Genomic DNA, 19,571 nt, shown 5'->3' with positions numbered 1-19,571 from the left:
CGGACAGACAGACACACACAGAGACAGACAGACAGACACACACAGAGACAGACAGACAGACCCACGGACAGACAGACAGACAGACACAGAGACAGACAGACAGACCCACGGACAGACAGACACACACAGAGACAGACAGACAGACCCACGGACAGACAGACAGACACACACAGAGACAGACAGACAGACAGACAGACAGACAGACAGACAGACAGACACACACACACAGAGACAGACAGACACACACAGAGACAGACAGACACACACACACACAGAGACAGACAGACAGACAGACCCACGGACAGACAGACACACACAGAGACAGACAGACAGACCCACGGACAGACAGACAGACACACACAGAGACAGACAGACAGACACACGGACAGACAGACACACACAGAGACAGACAGACAGACCCACGGACAGACAGACACACATAGAGACAGACAGACAGACCCACGGACAGACAGACACACACAGAGACAGACAGACAGACAGACACACAGACAGACAGACACACACACACAGAGACAGACAGACACACACAGAGACAGACAGACAGACCCACTCTGTGTGCTGTGTGATTTCGGTCATGGCGACGTGGTGTGGTCCTGGGGAGGAGCGCCTCAGTGACTCAGTGCCTCTGGGATGACGCACACCTAGCGGATCAGAACCACATCGAACCACATCGAACGCCGCTGTCACTGCCAGACACATTTTTTAAAAGCAATCCAAAAATACGATCAAGGACAGAGGACATTACCAAGATTAGAAAATAACTTTCCTCTGGTGGCAATACTGCTGATTAAACAGGATCTTTGTTTTTCCCACAGACGCAGAAGAAGCACACCATTGTACTGCAGAAGAAAAGCTTCCTCCGTTTTATAAAAGTTTAAGTGGAAGTTATTGGCACATTTCAACTTCATCTGCACAAAGTGCCAATCTGTCATAGGTTGACCATGAGTGCTTTTTACTTGCTCCTGAGCTAATTGAGTTCAAGTTGGCTCAAATGCTTAAGGAACTTTTTTCCCACATGCACCCAACGATCTATTTATCTTGACAACATGTTATTTTTTGCAAATAAGGGAATACTTATTTGATGTTAGTTAGAGGTTCCTCATTACAAGCAAAAAATAAACAGGCCTTTGCTACTAAATTATGATAAATTGACCCAGAAGTCCTGGAGGAAGGAGCAAAACGCCTCCGGGCTCCTGACTGCTGCTCTCTAAACTCACCTCGTGCTCAGAGCGGGCTTAGCATTAAGAGAATATCCCAGTGGGGGCTGATCAAGTTATTAACACTTTTTTTCTTGGTGCAGGCTTTATAGGCTGCATGTCAATCGCTCTGTGGAGCAGGAGCTGCCTCCTCTTCTCAGTCTGTCTCACCATCTATACATCAGTGGGTCTGAGTCACGCGGAGAGATAGTGTGGGAGTGAAAGGATCACTGGAGGATGGGGCTGACTGCATGCCTACCGCTGCTGCATTTTAGGGTGGTCAGGTTATTATTGCAGCAAGTTGTACTCCTCCTGAACGTGACGTAAAACAACATAAAGCATCCGTCACGTAAGGTTCTGCATTGATTGGCAACAACTCCCTTCTGTGCTGTGCAGAACCTTTTAGAGGCGAATATTTGAGTTTCAGCCCTCCATGTTCAGGCGGTTCTGTATTATATGCCTCATATTTTGATCCTCTTTGACCGTCCTTTGACGGCATCAGACCGTTGTCATGGGCTCGGGTTCGTTATGAATATGCTGTTGTCACTCGTGTCATGTTTGCACTTCTAATTGAGAGAGTAGTCAGCACATTGGGGACCATCTGCTAAGCCAGGTTTGAGATCCGTTTACCCCCACTGGGATTCTGTTTCCTGGGATGGAACAGCCACACAGTGTCCCTAAAACACATCACCTCCACCGGCTCACTGCTCAAAGTTTCCATGAGATCATCAGAGGACAATCGCAGGTGATGTAAGAGGCACAGGAAGGAGGGGAGTGAGGGAGGACATTTATTGCATGAGAGTGAAAGCGAGATATGGGTAGAAAGGGAAGGAGAAGAAATGAAGGAGGAGGAATAATAACAATAGATTTCTATAAAGGCTGAAATTCCTATATGCCACTGTTTTTTTTTAATTTAAATGTACTTGACATATTTTGTTTAACAAAGCCGAGCCGAGCTATAGACACATTGTTCGCTTTGTGACTGATGCCCTCTATAAGAAGCCATGGCAAGGTGCTAATTAAATGCTTTTTTGGGCAACAGTACTAACTTGCATGAAAGAAGCATCCCTGACTTTGCTTGCTTTCTCCTCCTGTCTCGTCTCTTATCTTTACATGCGAGGACGCAGGTGTATTTGACTGCATGCACAACAGCATGTGCTTGCATGAGTAATGCGTACCGCACCGCTGAGTGCTAGATCGCCCGCTGTTATTGTTATGTGATAAACACATGGCAGCACCTAATGTTGAGGTCAGAGACAGCAGAGATGAAGGACGAAACAAATTACCCATCAGGTTGAATCAATTCTAATAAATAAACAAAGAGATTCTCTGCTTAACACCTGCAGCCAAGCGGAAGTGACAGGATCTGTTTCTTCGATTTACTTTATGTCTCTTCAATAATCCTGCTAACCAAAAGCAGGAGAGCACTCCGTCGTGGGGCTACTTAGACGAAGTAATGAAAGCATAAAACTCCCTCTGACAGAGGACCTAGAAGGTCCAGACCATTCGAGCCTCTGAAGACTGAATGATGGTTTGGTTTTGTGATCCCCTTTTATTACTTTGCTGCAGCTCTATGTGTCTCACTGGCATTGCATTTGTAGTAATTCCCAAAAGTGGAGTATCACCGTGGCAACATCACATCTCTTATTCACAGGAATGAGCGTTGTGCCCCCTGTCTGTCTCTGTTTTTGTTTCTCTCTCTGCCTCCATTATCCCTGGGTGCTTTTATGCTTCTTTATACTTTTTCAAAGAGGTTTGAAGATTCTGGCGAACCAAATCATAAAGTATCGTTGCCTTTGTACTTGTTTGTACTTTGTTGGCGGCAGATTTCATTGAGGTCAAAACTATGGTGATACGTGCACTATATTGATATCTTAGATTAGCCCAAAACCATTTTGATGATTTTGGTTTGAATGTCCTTCCAATGAAAACACTTTCGTTTTCAACATATTCAATTATCGGGTTATGACTGAAATGGTGATGTTACATGCTAACGTGTTGTTCTGGAGAGCATGGGTCGACTTTGTCATTTGTCAATTTGGGTAATTTGTATGGACTAAATGTTCAGGATTGGAATTGATTCCTCAACAAACCCTTAATGTTCTTGAACTCTTTTGAAAGGTGATTCTTTGGACTTAAACATCCCAAACCTCAGAACCTTAACAATAGACACATGTAACGTGTTTTCTGTTATTATTGTTATTACTTCCATATGTAGAACAGTCAACTGTTGTCAAAATGATTCAGAGAGAAAGCATCCCGGCCTTTAAAACTATTTAGTTTGTCAATAATGAATGAGGACTCAATTAGATGCCACTCCACAAAAGGTACCAAAGCCTCTTCCCTTTTCTGTGGTCAGACTGCTGCTTGTTCAGGCCAGAAAGAAAGAAAGAGACTTATTTCAAGTGATGGACACAGCTGTACCAGACGTTCTGTTTGAATGTATGCAGGAGCTTGTGACGTGAGCGCACACAGCAGCTTTGTGGGCCACCTCCAATCACTCATCAGAACGGAGAGGTGGATTGTAAAAAGCTTTTGGCTGACATTAAACCCATAAAGTCCTCCGTCTCAGGGGAACGGACCGGCGCAAACTTTTCACTGACGAGTGTGTTGGATGTTGAATATTGATGCGAGTGTCAGTGCTGGTCAACAATCAATCAAACCAGCAGAGTCGCATCAGAGGAAAGGTGAGAGGTGCAGCTGATGCACACTGGAGGGTCGGGTCAAAAAAGGGTCAGGGCCCGGGGAGAAGGTTTGTCCACTTGATGTCCATTCAAGGTGTTAGATTGTTCTCGAAATGAACTTAATGTAACCGAATACAATCCCTTACGTTGTGATTAGCTTCTCCAAGGGCGAGTATTAATCCTCAACTGAATGAATAGCTGTATGGCTTAAGAGGAATTAATGATGTTTACCCAAAAAGTCAAGGGAACAGAAAAACATTAGCAAATTGCGCCTCTTTCTCTTCTCTGTTATGAATCAAACTACCGAAATCTGCCAAGGGCCTAGTAAGTAGAGTGTCTTGAATATAAAAAAAAAATGTTGGCTTTGTCTTCAATATTATACGAGGGGACATTGGCTCGTTTCAGTCCCTCTTGCTGGCGGGGGCAGGTGTTGTGTTGAGGTCATTCATGGCAGGTTCCAGGCATCCACCCACCTTACTGACTGAGCTGGACAGCTGTGCGTAGGGTTTGATCCGTGGTGGTGGAGGGCAAACAGAGGAGAGATATACTGACATGCCAACAAAAACAGAATACTAATAAAGCTCTCCCTGCCGTCTCATATTTCACCTCGCTGTGAGCAGGGCTTCTACCTTATCGGGACCCACTGCATTGTTATCCAGTAAAAGTGAGCCTTTTCACGGGTGATAAACTTCTCATTAACCTTCAGGAAATTAAACGAAACCTTGATTTAATTAGATGAAGATCATGTCACAGCCGCGTCTCCTCCGAGATGAAACCTAGTCCCGGCGCTAGGCGGGCGGTGGGGGGGGGGGGGACTATGGTGGGTCTTTGTTGTTTAATCATTTAGATGGTAGTCCGTCCATTTGCTCCACTGGGAGTGAAGATGACGTTTTTAATTCCATATCTGGCATCGCTTGGCTGTCCCTCACGCTGCCAAATGCAGAATGCTATTATTGGGAGAAGGATGAAAGTTTCTGCTGAATTGTGCAATATAAATCAGACAAAGTAATTGCTCCGCATGTATTGTAATGGAAACGGCATCGGTGTGATGAAGTTTTGATATTATTAACTATGGCAGGGATGATTTATGTTGTGATTAATGGCACATATTGGAAGTGTGCAGCGGTAGCCGGTGCCTGGACAACAGTGGAGGGACCTGAATACATCAGGACAAGCAGACCCGACTTAAATACAGCCTTTTAGCATTCACACAGCGGACTTCCCTTTCTCCCCTTGTTTTTTATGCTTTAAATAGAGTGGTGCTGCTTAATAGCACCAGTTAAGTTAATGTCAGGCTGGCTATCGGTTGATACATGGCACCATTACCATCCTAACATCACTGAGATAAAAAATGAAGCGACAAAATAAATGTGACAAAGATTTTTTTTTATGAATTGCAGTAATTTGCAAAGATTAAGCAGAAATAAATGTGTATGAATCATTAAATTCCCTTGTATTATCACTAAGACAGATGATGCATTTAGAGTATGAAAGTGGAGTTACACGTTCTTCATACATTTATTTAATTATTTTTCGTTCCCAAGTTAGTTTGTGAACAAACGCCTGAGAGGAACAGCCCACTGGGTGCCATGTCATGCAGGAGTCGGCATAGAGGTGATGTGGGAGTGTGAGGATTTTTATTTCTATTGAAGTTCAACGGGACACATGGAGTGAAAACATTTGAAGGATCCTATCCGAGGAGTCTGTGGTGTTGTGTCACGGAGAGAGACTCCACTGAACCCTCACGTTAAATCTTTCATGAATGGCTAACTTAACTGAACAGTCCTACTTCTCTAAGAACCATGTTGTCCTCCACCAACGTGTGGTACACATGCATAATGTCCATCGTGGTAACTCAGGGCTTTCTATAAAGTCCAAATTGGATATTCTGCAGTTTTATAAAGCAACCATTTATAAGCCTGGATGTCGGGTGGAGAATTGATATGGAGGGATAGGAGTTGAACAATCTCTCCCCACTTTTGCAGGCTGGTCACATGCATCCTCTCATCTCCTCTGCTCTGGCTTAATCCCAGTCGGGGTCCTCCTTTCTGCCTTACACACAGATGCGCGCACACACACATACTAAAACGCACGCTCGCACACAAAGGGGTGACGGAACGCACACAAGTGCTGTGGCATTTAAGCTCTCACTGTGCCTTAGAGGACATGCTCTAATATTTGCCATCCCTCCACTCCTCTTTCTCTTCAGCTGTTCTATCTCTCTCTCTCTCTCTCTCTCTCGCTCTCATTCTGTCTCCACCACAAGCCAATTTCTGCCACCTCTCTGCGCTGCCCGTGTCCCGCGGGAGAGCTATCTCTAATTGTCGCTCATGCCTGAATCTCCTGCCATCATTACCTCTGTCGTTTTTCTATCTCATCTATCTCATTCTCTCCCTGTATTTGGTCCCTCTGGCGTTCTCTTTGAACATTCAAGGTCGCGGTAACACTGTCTGTCCTCCTGGAAGGGTGCCATTCGAGGATGCTGCAGAGGGCGGGAGACCCGCCCCTCTAGCATGCAATCGATCGCACGTGGTCTTCCACGTTGGGATTGGTTTAACGCAGCAGTCACACTTCTCAAATTGTGGACAAGTAGCGAGAATTTAGATATTAATGATGGGACCGAAAACACTTTTTAGAGGGGGGGGGATTTCTTTCAGACAGGTTGTCCTGTCCCTCTGTAACCGATCCCCACAGGCGTCCTCTTCATCTCCCGCAGACAGCTGCTCATTTCAGGAGCTGTCAGCCTGTCAGACCTGAGAGGCTTTCTTTCATAACGACCCCCTCCCCCGTCAATCACTGTTTCTGTTGCCGAGGTACAATATATATATATATTTATATATTTATGTGGGCATCTGTCGCATAATGGCCTTAACCCTCAATAAGGGTTAAAAGGAGCCATTTACGGCGCTGCAGCATCCTTGGTTGTTTTTTTGATTTACGATGTGTTTCTTTTCAGGGAAGAAAATAAAACCTCATAAGGAGGGACTGCTGGTTTATTTGCAATCATTTCTTGGAGCTGTGAATGTTTTGTGTTTGGACAACGGTCCAACCAAAGGCCGTTTTACAATCATCCTTGGCATGGTGGACTTATAAACCACTCACCAAAGCAGGAATGATTGAAATTGTTTTATTCATTCAATAGGTATGAAGCTGTATAGTTTTATTTGTTTGTGAAACATAACTAGATGTAAATTGAATAAGGAGAATGTGGATAGATGACCGAATGGACGGGATAACTCCTCTCTACTGCTCCTCCTTGACTGCTTGACCTTATACTGACACAAGAGTAGGAAATGCACTTATTGTAAGTCGCTTTGGATGAAAGCGTCAGCTAAATGACATGTAATGAAAAGAAAGACGGCAGTTCTTAATATTATTGTGAGGATGACACATTTCATTACAGAAGAATCGCTTATGTAGGAGCTCATTTTTTCCTGCATCTTATTTGTCCATTTTTAGATTTTGTACCATTCCCCATTGGACACATGTAAATGACTGGGAGTCAAAAGTGAATTTGGATAATTAAAACTACTCCGACACACACTAATGCACAACTTGCCCAAAGCTTCTAGTCTTCCGGTTTTTCTCCTTTTTTCCTACCGCATTTAATGAATTGTTTATCTAAAGTCTGAGTATGATTGTCCCAGCACCGTTAACAGTCAAACATTAAAAATGCTTGTCTATTTAATTTATAAACTTAGGGACATTTTATTGCCTCATAAGTAGAGTAGTGCATTTTTAATGGAGGTGGCCATTAGCTTTCATGGCTTGAGAAAGTCTGTTCAAAGGCTTCCTTCCAGAGGACTTTTCCAGCCTTCCTGGGACACAGTCTGGGATTAAAGTTGCCTCTCAAACTATGTCTTTTATACCAGGACATGCTTCCCTTTTTTATTTTTTGAAATTGGCCAAAGGATTGGTAATTATAATTAGAAAGAACATATTCCCATGCTTTATGTACCAGTTAGCCCTTTCAATGTGTTCCATGTGTCTTTAAATCACCTTTTGAATGCTGCTGTGCATGTCTTGCACGTCTTGTCCAACTGGTACCAACGCTCTGCCATGAATTGGTATGCGAGCGGTGCATCCGTTCTGTCGCGCGGTAGGAATCGGTCGAGTTATGCAGCGCATGTGACTGGAATACAGAGCGTGTTATTCTGACAGACTGTCGGGTCGGTCCTGCACTTTCGGAGCCTGTCTCGAGCCCCCTTCCCTTTTGAAGTCGTGGGGAAAGGGCCGATCACGATGTACGGTCGCCGGCCTTCGAGGTTTAATGTAGGTTTCATTTGTCCACGTTTCCCCGGTCTGAGCACGCGCGCTCTCACCCACTGCAGTGACACGTGATTCTGTTTATTTTTGTGCCTCAGTCTGCGTTGTCGTTAGACCCGTAAGCCGCAAGTATTTAATACAAAAGCAAACACTTGGATGCAGATGTTCATGCTGCACTGCAAACACAATTAAATGAGAAGGTGTGGTATACAGTTGTGTTGTTTTTCGTTTGTTTGAAACCTGCAGATGTGTGCTTAGGGATTAAAGCTAAAGGAAAGCAGAGCTTTGGTTTGGCTGTGGACCTCTCAAATCCTTCTTGGCTGAAGCATCAATCAAACAGTTTGAAGCTTTCTGGCTAGCCGAGTGAGCCAGATCCAGATTAATGAACAAGCTTATCCTGACGCCACACTCTACTGATGGGCATCCCTGCCCCCCCCCCCCCCCCCCCACTGAAAATTCACGCTTGTGTAATCTTGGGGAACCCAAAAAGATTCCTAGAAAGTAAATATTTAGTGTTTGACAGAAAAAAATGTGATTTTTTAACTCACTCCACATGCCTACAAGGATATTTTTGTTGTCTTCTATGTGGACCTCTAGAAGCTCTGTAATAATAGCACGCAGAACAGCTGCCTCCATCAGCCCAGAGCGTTGTATTTGATCAATAATTTGTATTTTTATTATTTGACAAATTAACTAAAATAGCTTCAGATTAAAGGAGACTGTCTGCTTTGAGTCACCATCCTTTTGACCTTGTGGGCCTAAATGAAGCGATTATTCTGCACATCCCCTGTCAGTGAGACCGGGCTCCCTCCTGCTCGCCGGGTGCACTTAAGAGACACAGGAAGTCTTTAGACCGGATCCCCGGGGGACGTGGGAGTCTTTTGTGGCACTGCACACAATGTTTGAAGCATAAAAAAAAATAAAAAAAAGATTGCGACTGCCAAATAAAGTGAGAGCGTCAGACTTTGTTTGTTTATAGCCCACGTGTAAATTATTGCATGTTATTACATGTCAACAGTGTCATGTGAGAGCTGCCGCATTTAGCCCATTCGCAGTACGGGAACTTAAAACCTGCACGCGCGCACACACACACACACACACACACACACACACACACACACACACACACACACACACACACACACACACCCCGCGATTTGTCGCTGCCCTCTGTTAACACCCCTACTCCACCGCGGTGTGGCTGCGAAAGTGCACACCGGGAAAACAAACCGACAGATTAAGCTTTCCACTCTAAATATAGAAAGGGACGAGCCAATGAAAACCTACCCGCTGCTATTAACAAGAAAATATAGACATCACGTCCGAATGCTGCCCCCCCCCCCCTATACCCCCCCCCCACCACCTCCCCCTTGACGTGATGCCGGCCCGTTTGTCGGGCCCGTGGCTCGGTCGTGTCATCTTACCACATGCAAGATGCTCCGTATTAACGGCCCCATTAAGTCATTTACAACTACTACAGATGCAGCCACAGCTATACTTAGCGATCCTTATTTGAATTTCTCACTCTCTTCTTCGTAGGCGGAGGGAATGCCCCTCTGCCGTTGTCGTAGATTGTGGGTTGGAGGTCATTACGAGTGGTAGACGTCGGAGGGAAGCGTGCGAGAGGGGGAGAAAGTGTTGGGGGAGGGGGGGCGGAGGGGTGGACCAGCTTTCGCAGCTGAATAACTGGGTCAGTTTAAGATGATGACGCTCCTTATCTCCTCCGCTCATCGCTGTGTGTTCACAGTTCACTGCACAGCTTTTCAGCAACCAACCACTGCTCGGCTACACATCTCTGATCTTTTCCCCCCGTCCTCGTTTTCTCTCTTTCCCAAACCCTCAGGACCTTGCTAGTAGCAAAAGCAGCATGAGCACAGACTAGCTCCAAAGAAATGTCTGTGAATGCGACGCTCGAAATGCACGTGAAGAAGTCTGACTAAAACGAGCTCCACAACTATGATGTTGTCCAGCCACCTTGTGAAATCTAATTATGTTGAAATTAAATTGTCTTCTCTTTCAGCAGCACCTAGTAAAAAACATAAATAAATACAAATTTGGCTTAACAGAACCAGGGATCCTATTTAGTCCACGTATACTTCTACCTTCTAAAAGCTGGTAGCTACATCAACCACCTCTTTCTCACGCCACACCCCCAGATATTTAAAAAAAATTTAAACTAGTCTGTAGCCAGTTCGGCTCTGGCCTTCCCCCTGCTCATGCAAAATACTATATTTTTTTTCAGCATTTTTTGCCTTTTAAATGATGAATCCCAGCGCTCTTGGCAAGACGTGAGCTGTGGCGCTTTCTTGCTTGCTTAGGTACTGGAGCATCCTGACCAATTAGCCCAATCCTTACTTTTCAAGGTCAATTCCTGACCTTAATAAATTCCAGAAAACCTTTTACCAGGGCAGGAAACAAGAAATATTTTAACTACTGTATAGACAAGACCGATTGTTTGGATTAGCTAATGTCTTTGAGTTGACTGACTGCCTTCCTGATTAGAGCAAGTGCTCTAGTGCTTTTCATTCAACAAGAGGCCTTATGTTATCATAGAGCTGCAGCTTGAGCCTTCTCCCCATCTCCTTTGTGTGGAACATCATCGACGTCGTTGACTTCCATGATCATTCTGATACTGGACGGCCATGTGGCCAGGATTCCTATCCTGCCCCATTCAAGGAGCCAACGATTAAAAATGCATGGGGATTGTTTTTTTTTTAAACTTAATACCTCAGTCACAGCGCTTGCGATCAATCCAAAGCACCATCACAAGAGAGTAATCAAGGTCCCATCGTCAATAATGAATGGCCCAATCAGCAGGGACGGCGGGCTCCTATTGTGAGGCGGCTGAATGGCATAAAAGATCCGTCTAGGGGAGGAACTATTATACAGGGCTGAGCTGGTCAGCTGTTGATGATTGATGATGAATGATGAATTGTTGTGAATGGATTTTTTATCATCAGGTATTTACCACAAGATATTTTTTCAACAAAGAAAAAAAGTTGGCCATTCTTTACTGTAATTTAGCCTCTTATGCACTTTTGGAAAAAAGAGACAAAAATCACAAAGTGGGGTTAGGCACTGGGCTTACCTGAAGCCCCTATCTATGTAACAATACAATTAAACAATATCATTCAAAACATAAAATTAATAAATGAAAAATATGATTTTGTAATATTGTTGACAAAGTATTTTTACAATTTTAACAAGAGCCATTGGTCTAAATGAATTCACTAATTGTAATAATTGTGGTCATTTGATTCATATTTTTAAATATTCTGCAACTCACAGGAGGTGAGTGACTGTTTAACTACCGATGTTTCTAATATTTCCTATTTTGTCTCTAACTGAATTCATTGTTGATACATTGATGATCACAGTTAGCAAATACCTTTTGCTGTTCTATTCATTACAGTAATTTATCTTCTTTCTGTGACTTTCTCTCTTTAGGTGGTGTTAGTCTTTGCGCTCAGCATCGGGGCCCTTGGAATATACTTCATTGACTCATCAGAGTAAGTATCAGTGGTCCAATAGTCCTCATTTATAGATAAGTGAGCTTTGCTTGTATTTGCTACATGCGACCATATATTGGCCTACATACTGTATCTGGAGGATAGGTGCAGTTGAGTCCTTACTCATCTCCACACACTGCAGTCTCTGAAATCCTTGTATTCACTCCCCCACAAGCTGTGATGCGCACACACACACACACACACACACACACACACACACACACACACACACACACACCCCCCCACCTAAGGATTTTTTCAATGGGAGTTCGGTCAGTTTCCATGGTAACAGAGAAAGGCAGATACTGTATGTGTTGGGTAGTTGTTCTACGTGTGACTAAGTGAGTGTGTGTGAATTGTCAGTTTATGCATATCCCTGGCTGGCAGTCACCCAGAGACAGATTGCGGGCCTGGCATCTCTCCAATAACCACTGTCGCCACTTTTACACCATCCAAACACAAACTTTCCCTTTGGGGGAGATTTACTATAGTAATGTTCTGAGGTCTTGTGAGTTTGTCCACTGTAAAAATAATCATGCTGTGACGAGATGCTGCATTCTCAGGTGAAAATGAATAGGGTTGGCTGAAGACATTTAATGTTTTGCCTATTTTTCCTATTTTACTTTGATCAGTTGTGTGATGATAGTCTACTCTATATTCACTATTATGTTCTTGCTTCTTTGGCAGTCCTTTTACTTATTTTTTATTATTCTCCACTTCATGACAACAGTTATCAGAAGCTTCTGTTCCGTACGGTTCCTCTCATTTTAAATCAGTGAATAGTGCAGAAAAATACAAATAGTTTGCAATTATGTCGAAGTTGTTGTCTGTGCCTCCGGCGGTGAAACAACCAAATAAGTTTCCTCATGCTCTACACGCTAACTCTGTGTGCCTTTTGACTTATCAGTATTTCATGCACCACTGATTCAGCAAAATAAAGCCTCAAACTTGCTGTTGTGCCTGCAGTTATGGAATGTTGATTGCAACAAAGGACCATAACGTATTGACCTGGCACTGTGTCTTTCTATTTCATCATTCCTCTGTTGGTTGTTGTACAGGATCTTATCCTCATGTAGTGGCAGGCTTTTTTTACAAGATCTTTGAAAAGTAGAGTCTAAAAAAGGGAGAGGGATGTAAAATAGTAAAAAAAAAAGTTAATTTAAAATCCACCTTGTGATGTTATTTTTAGCATGATTCCAGCCATCCATTTGTACCTCAGGATACGAACCTTCTCTTCCTCCTGTAAATCTCTATTTGTTATCTCTATATCTCACCCTTGCTGTCCTGTCTAAGTCTGCCTTTTTTTTCTCACTAAAAAGGGGCTTTGAGATAAATGTCTTCTTATATAAATGTAAAATGAATAGTGAGATTCTGAGGTACCTCGTTGGGGGCACTGGAACGTTGGCCCACGCATCCATATTGTTTTACATAGACATTCACCAGGGGGATGCGTATAATGCATCTGGAAGAGATGCCTTGAAATGAACCCTACAACGACTTTGATGTTATCAACATGCACTCGAAGTACATAAGGAAGTGTGAGCTCAGAAAACCCAAGGTTGGCTTGAAGGTGAACTGTGCCGTTACGTCAAACCTGCGGGGTAAAAAAAGGAAGAACATTTAAAGTGCAAGGCTGTAGTTTCCATCCAAGTAGTATTTCCTCCTATCTTGTACTGCAGTGAACTCATGAGTGTGCTTCTATGTGAGTCGGTTTCCCTGAAGCATCGCCCTGATCTGTCGCTGCTCCCATTAAGCCGAGGCCCTCTCTCCACCCTCATCATCCTGATTAGCTCAGGCTCGTCACTTGAGCGTGCACGTCCTCTCAGGAGGACGGCTGATCAACCCAGAGCAGGTTGAGTCGTCTCGGGGGGGGGGGGGGGGGCTTCGGCGTCCCAGGGGGGGCGGAGCTTGTGCCACAGCCGTACTTTCACTCAACAGCTGAGGACTACTATCATGCGCTCGATGCACTCATTGTTACACGTCATGAAACTTGTTTTCTTCTAGCGTGTCTAGCCGCAGTCTAGCTGAGTCCAAAAGGTAGGTTGGGTTTTAAAAAAAAAGGATTGGGGTGCAGGCGAGGACGGCGAACAACAACCACTCAACGGTTAATGGCGTTGTGGCTGTCATCAGATGGTCTATGCAGTCATCCCTGCCACAATTCATTTGGCGCCAAAAGATGTCTAAAGTTGCCGACCTCAAAATAATCCAAGATGCTTTTCATGGGCCATCGAGGACAATTGGTTCCCAATCATCACGTTGCCTCCACAATGGTTGTCACGAATTAAAGCTAGAATATATCTCGAATAAATCTTTGACTAAAACAGATAACTCACCAGTCTATTCTTTACCTGAATATCAGCTTGTGTGTATGAGGTGCGTGCGTACATAAATCGGCATATTTATAACCCATGCTCATACTCTTATGAGCCCTAAAAGGGCTCCACAGATGAACCGATCTAAATGTTAATGACTCAGGAAATTGATGAGCGCCTGGTTAAAGGACAGCCTTTTCATGGAAATAATTAACAGTTTGATGGCACAGACCCGTGAACTATTCAAGGCTCAGCGCTTTACGGTCAAACTGCCATCGGATGAGATGAACATTAAATCCGTGTTGGGAAAGGTAACTGTAATGGCAATAATTAATGTGGAGGCCATGTGGTAATAACTGAAACAGACATGTGGTGGGATATTTGCATTTGGGTTGCGTCTGGGGGCAGAACGATGGGCTTTTCTGTCTACCTCGGTGAAGCTGGGGGGCACCTCGGGGCAAACCGAGTCAAATGCTGGAGAACATCATAACTTTTCCGGCGGCCAGGGCCCAGTTTCTCGGGAACTGTTTTCTTCCTAGCTTTTGACAGGTGGGGGTTTTCTGTTGGCCGATATCCCGCAGCAAAGATCCACAAAGAAAAGCCTCTCGTGGAAGCAAGTAGACAGAGTGTGTGTGATTACCACAGCTCCCAACACCACATGATGATGAGGTGATTCCTCTTCTATTCCTCTGCAGCAGACTTCATTTGCCAAACTGATGCTATTTCTGGGACATGTTGAATGAGAGGATTCTGTGTCCCACCTTCACAATCGGCTTTAATACCGTCCGGCATTCCTTGTGCCTTCTTTTTCCTCCCTTGAAACGAGTAGAGAGGAATGTAGGACAGAGTCTCAGCGGGCTGCTGTTAAAGGGATGCCCTTGTTCCTGCTCCACTTATGCTTCTATTTCCCTCCTCCCTCGACCTCTTCCCTCCACACCTGCATAGCCATGTTGGCTCTCAAACTCGCACACAGGTACCGAGACACACAAATGATTTCTCCCGTCTGAGAGACGTCACGAGCAGCGACCTGTGCCTGTAACTCTAGCGTCGGTGTGAGATCGATGTCCGCGCCCGAAAAAAAAAAAAGAAGAAGAAAGAAACCGTGCCTAATGGCTAATTAATGGGGTAAGGTGAGAAATATGGCTGAGCGGTGAGACAACTTGGCAGACTTTGTGTCGACGAAGGGTAACCTTTTGAGGCCCTGCCCTTGATCTGGATGGATTGAGTCTTTAAGTGGGTCAGAGAAGGCCGTGCAACCATGAGTAGAGTAGAATTAGAAAAAGACTTGTAGACTGAAAATGATCTTGGAATGGTGACAACATTTGGAGTCCAGAAGAACATTGCTGTGGTGGTATAACATGTTAGCCCTCAGGTATTTTTCTAATGAGAGTGAAAATCTCCATGTCTGTCCCCTCCATCTGGTAAACGCAGCGTTGGGGGCATGAAATTGATTGAAGTCCAATGACAAAATTACCGGAGAGATTAGCAAAGTCGATTAGCAATGTAATCATTTTTCTGCTATCAGTGTTTATCAAAGCCGTCATGTCGATTTAAATTCCATCTGCTGCTGCAGTTGCCTAATATCCCTCAACGCATAGCGGAAGGGCTATTTTTTCCGACAGCAGCGTGAACACAGCAAAACAAGAAGTTAATTTGATAAACCCAAGATTAAATTGAAATGATGAGTGCCTTTCTGGCTGTGTTTTTAGAAGGTCAAGCCACAGTTTCAATTTGCATCGACTACTGGCAACATTTTATGAAGACTGTTACCAAATGCACCACTTTGGATTCTTAACAAATAGCACATGTGTTAGTATTCATAAAATAACCTGGATTTTAAAATGTCACAAATAATGATCATAATTATGTAGTTTTTGTGCTGAATTCAAGTTTTTTTTTTTTTACATGAGGTCATCCACACGCACTAATTAATGACCCGGAAATAGAGTGAAAATGTTTTCCCTCTCTTAACTGGTTTGAGTTCCAAAGAGGAGCGATGTGATGTGTTTAGTTTAGCTTCCTCTGGCTCCTGAATAAATCAACCATAAACCAAAGTGTCATTTCTATCTATTATTTTTTTCACTACTCACTCTCTCTCTCTCTCTTTCTAATTTCAAATATGCTTTGTTGCTGAGCATATCGTGTGGAGTTCTGGTTTCTTTTCGCAATGTTCTATTTTCACTCACAAACTACTCCTTTAGACTCTAAAATAAACAATGTCTTTCAAGAGGAAATGTTTGAAGCTGGATGCTTGTCATTTGTATTCAGATTTTTTTTTAAAGCCGTTTGCTATTTTTAGCCTCTGAGGAGAGGTTTTATCTGTCCATTGCCCTCGTAGATGCATATTTCTTATTTTAGTAATGGTGCCTTGGCCTAAATCAATCATTTAAGTACTAACCTGGCCTTGTTTCAGCTTCACAGACCTCTCCCTGATGTGTCCCCTAAACTCACATCCAATATCCTCAGGAGAAATACGTTGTGTAACCCAGGCATTCGCTTATTTTGCTCAAATCACATTCTACATGCATTCCCGTTTATCCGTTTGGGTTTCATGTTTGATTGTATGTGGGGACTGGGACAGTAACAAAGGAGACTATGGGTTCGAAGAAGCTCATGAGCTTACTAGAGCGGAAGACATTTGTGAGATATGAAGAATGGCTCTGACTCGGTGCGTTGTGAGCACTGGTAGAGCAGCGGTTGTTGTTTTCTGAGGGGGCCACCTTCCTGCAGCTCGCCAAGGTCATGTGCGGACTAACAAAAGGCTGGTTCCACAAAATCATCAACACAGTCATTTGCCCTGATGAGCAAATGAGTTTGACTTGTCTGGTTTGATTTGGTTCCAGAGGCAGATTTCCTGGTCAGAGGTCGAAATGAGCTTTCACTTTGATCTCCGAAGTAACAGTCAGTGATTCTGTGTTGTTTTTCTCTCCACCGCCACTGTGCTTGCGAGCACCTGAAGGAAGACTAAGGCCGGCCCCATGTAGCTGTCTGGTAGCCGGGCAGCAGAACTTCTCAAGACACCGTTGCCCCATGAATGCGAGTTGCGTATGAAAATGGACAAGTTGTTGACAGAAATCCCCTCGACGTGGGTGGGCCACCTTCTTCCACCAATACCACCGAATACATAGAAACTGCAGGAACCAGTGGAGACACAGTGAAGAAATCAGGGCTCTGAGAACTGTTTGGCAATTTAAGCCACGGACGTGGTTCTCCTCTATCGATGGTGTATCTACATCACCTCTTTTTACCAAGTCCCCGTTGAAGCCCACATGGACTTCATTGTGCATTGAGGTGTACCTCCTAATCTTTGACAAACTAAAACTGTTATTGTAAATGACTCTCCTGCCTTTTGGGGATTTTCCCAATTGACTGAACCGAATGCAATGGATTCAACAATGTTCCTAGAGTGGTGCACATACACTTTACATTTTCACGCTTGATACAAAGTGAAAATATTAAAATATCCAAGACAGGGCAGGGCACCAATGATCTGTTGAACACGAGACCTCTTACTTTTACCACCTCTCTTCTCTCTCTGTCTCTTTTATTTCTCTCCCACATCTCCCTCCCTCCTCCCCCTGTCAGGCAGGATGCTGTAACCCCAGTCTGTGACACGGCTGAACGAGTCGTAAGGACAGTGGTGGGCAGATCTATTTTCTGCAGTACACTGGCATGGTCAGAAACCATCGAGGAGTGTTGGAGTGACATTGAAAACGGGGATTGGGAACTCTGCTTTTTTGACACCCTCTTTGTATTGGAAAGATACACAGAAAACACTTTTTAATCGGTGTATTGCTGGGAGACTCAACGGAGCACAGTGCCTAAATTGGTGCATTTGGAAGCATGTTCAATATAACACAAACTTTGAATAAGCAAGCTTACAATTCTCTGTGCAGCAGAAGCAAGTCAAGAATTTGGCTAAATAGAACGGCCACTGCAACAATTATATATCATTTGACCAAAATGATAGCCTTGTCTCTTTGATTTAGATTTAGACCAGCAATAATGAATTGGCCAGCCGAGGGCAGCAAGCTGTGAACACATTGGCAAAAAATATTATCACGTTTTAAAGTTGTTGGGGAAATACATTAAGTTAATAGTAAGACAGAAATGTACAGAATTTCCCACCATGCCTAACTATTTACAAAACAAATTGTTCTGTAAAGTAGTTGTTAAATGCTCAATTGGGTTTTTTCCAGTATACAGATATGTATGCATTAGATTGGATTAGAATACATTAAATAGCGTAGTAGATACAACCATCTTATGTCTTTGTTAGCAGAGAAATGTCTTACTATTAAACTGTTTGTATGCAGGTGATGAGTGACAGCTCTACTCATGAAGCAAATCTAAATGATTTCTTTTCTTTTTACTCATTTCAATGCACAGTACAGTATTTATTGTGCCGTAGGGTACATTCAGACGACTTGCCACACAAACAGCAGCTAACTAATTTCTGTGTTTTTTTTATTTTATAGTCCTCTTTTTTTCAACAGCTCCACAACAATACACTAATGATAAGCTTTACTTTCAAATAATTATAAAAATGACTGAAATGACGAATTAAAACTCTCAAAGTGTAACCATTTTGCTGCCTTGTTGTGCTAAATGAAGACCAATTGAAATTTAATGTGGAATTGAATGCACCACTCAGCCCCTGCTGCGTGCTGCAACGCTCCCTCTGTGTTACTGAGAATGTTTTGGGTCACGTGACTGTAGATGAGCGGTTATACAGAATTAGGCCAAAGACGGGCCTGAGGGGAAACACCATTGTGACCACTCCAAATGGCGCCTTCAGTGTGCACCATCTGCGTGTGCGTATGTGCCTGCTATTGTATTAGCGAGGATGTGTGCAATCCCTTGCACAAGGGACTTTAAGGTTTGCTAAGGACGGGATTTCACATCCTTTTTAGGAGCGATGACGCAGGAGCACGGGTGCTGTGCAGGCGGATGTGAGGAATATTGTGTAGGTTTATTTATTATTCATGGTTTGTTTGAGCATTCCGATTTAGTTTGAAGCCTACAGAATCACCAGGGGAGGCCGGGAGTGAGTTAATCGAGTATTTAGGCCAGATCAATGTTAACTCGGTCTAAGGGTCGGCTGCAAATTAACTTCTGTTCAAAAGTCTGATTGCGCTGCATGAGAGAATGCGTTTCAACCAAACAATGTCACTTTAGTTTTAAACAACTGCTGCATAAACCAGACTCATTCTCATCATCATATACATGAGGCAGGGTTTTACATCATCTTAAAGATCACATCTGTCCTTAAGATATTACCAAGGCAGACTCATAAATTAGAAGTCAAATCATCCTCTTCCAGCGAAACGTCCTCTCTGGCATGTCTGCACTCAGTCATCAATTATTATGGATCATGAGATAAAACTTGATGATGATGGAGTCTCGCTCCTATGTACTTCTGGAGGTTTTTGTTGTGCAGTAAGCTGTGCTCAGGGTTTGTCTCTGCGGCCCTATGGGCTGCGTGCATACCGATGTATACTTCAATATTTGTATTTGAACATATGGTACTTGTCTCTCCATTTGTTTTCCCTCGCCAATTTGCACATTCCCGAAGTCTAATGC

The 19,571-nt window shown here is 43.6% G+C and overlaps 1 protein-coding gene across 12 annotated transcripts in view; it reads left to right on the top strand.

Annotated features, from left to right (window-relative positions):
- The window catches only part of kcnma1a (potassium large conductance calcium-activated channel, subfamily M, alpha member 1a), a 107,090-nt gene that overhangs the window by 31,469 nt on the left and 56,050 nt on the right, over positions 1 to 19,571 (top strand). For all 12 annotated transcript variants that reach the window (XM_062566425.1, XM_037465699.2, XM_062566424.1 and 9 more), the window contains exon 3: positions 11,615 to 11,676. In XM_062566425.1, the coding sequence (XP_062422409.1) occupies positions 11,615 to 11,676 (62 nt within the window). The remainder of the gene's footprint in view (positions 1 to 11,614; positions 11,677 to 19,571) is intronic.

This window comes from Pungitius pungitius, chromosome 13, assembly GCF_949316345.1.
Source record: "Pungitius pungitius chromosome 13, fPunPun2.1, whole genome shotgun sequence".
Classification (NCBI taxonomy): domain Eukaryota; kingdom Metazoa; phylum Chordata; class Actinopteri; order Perciformes; family Gasterosteidae; genus Pungitius; species Pungitius pungitius.
The sequence above is the reverse complement of the archived record's forward strand: the minus strand, read 5'-3'. Positions and strand labels throughout refer to the sequence as shown.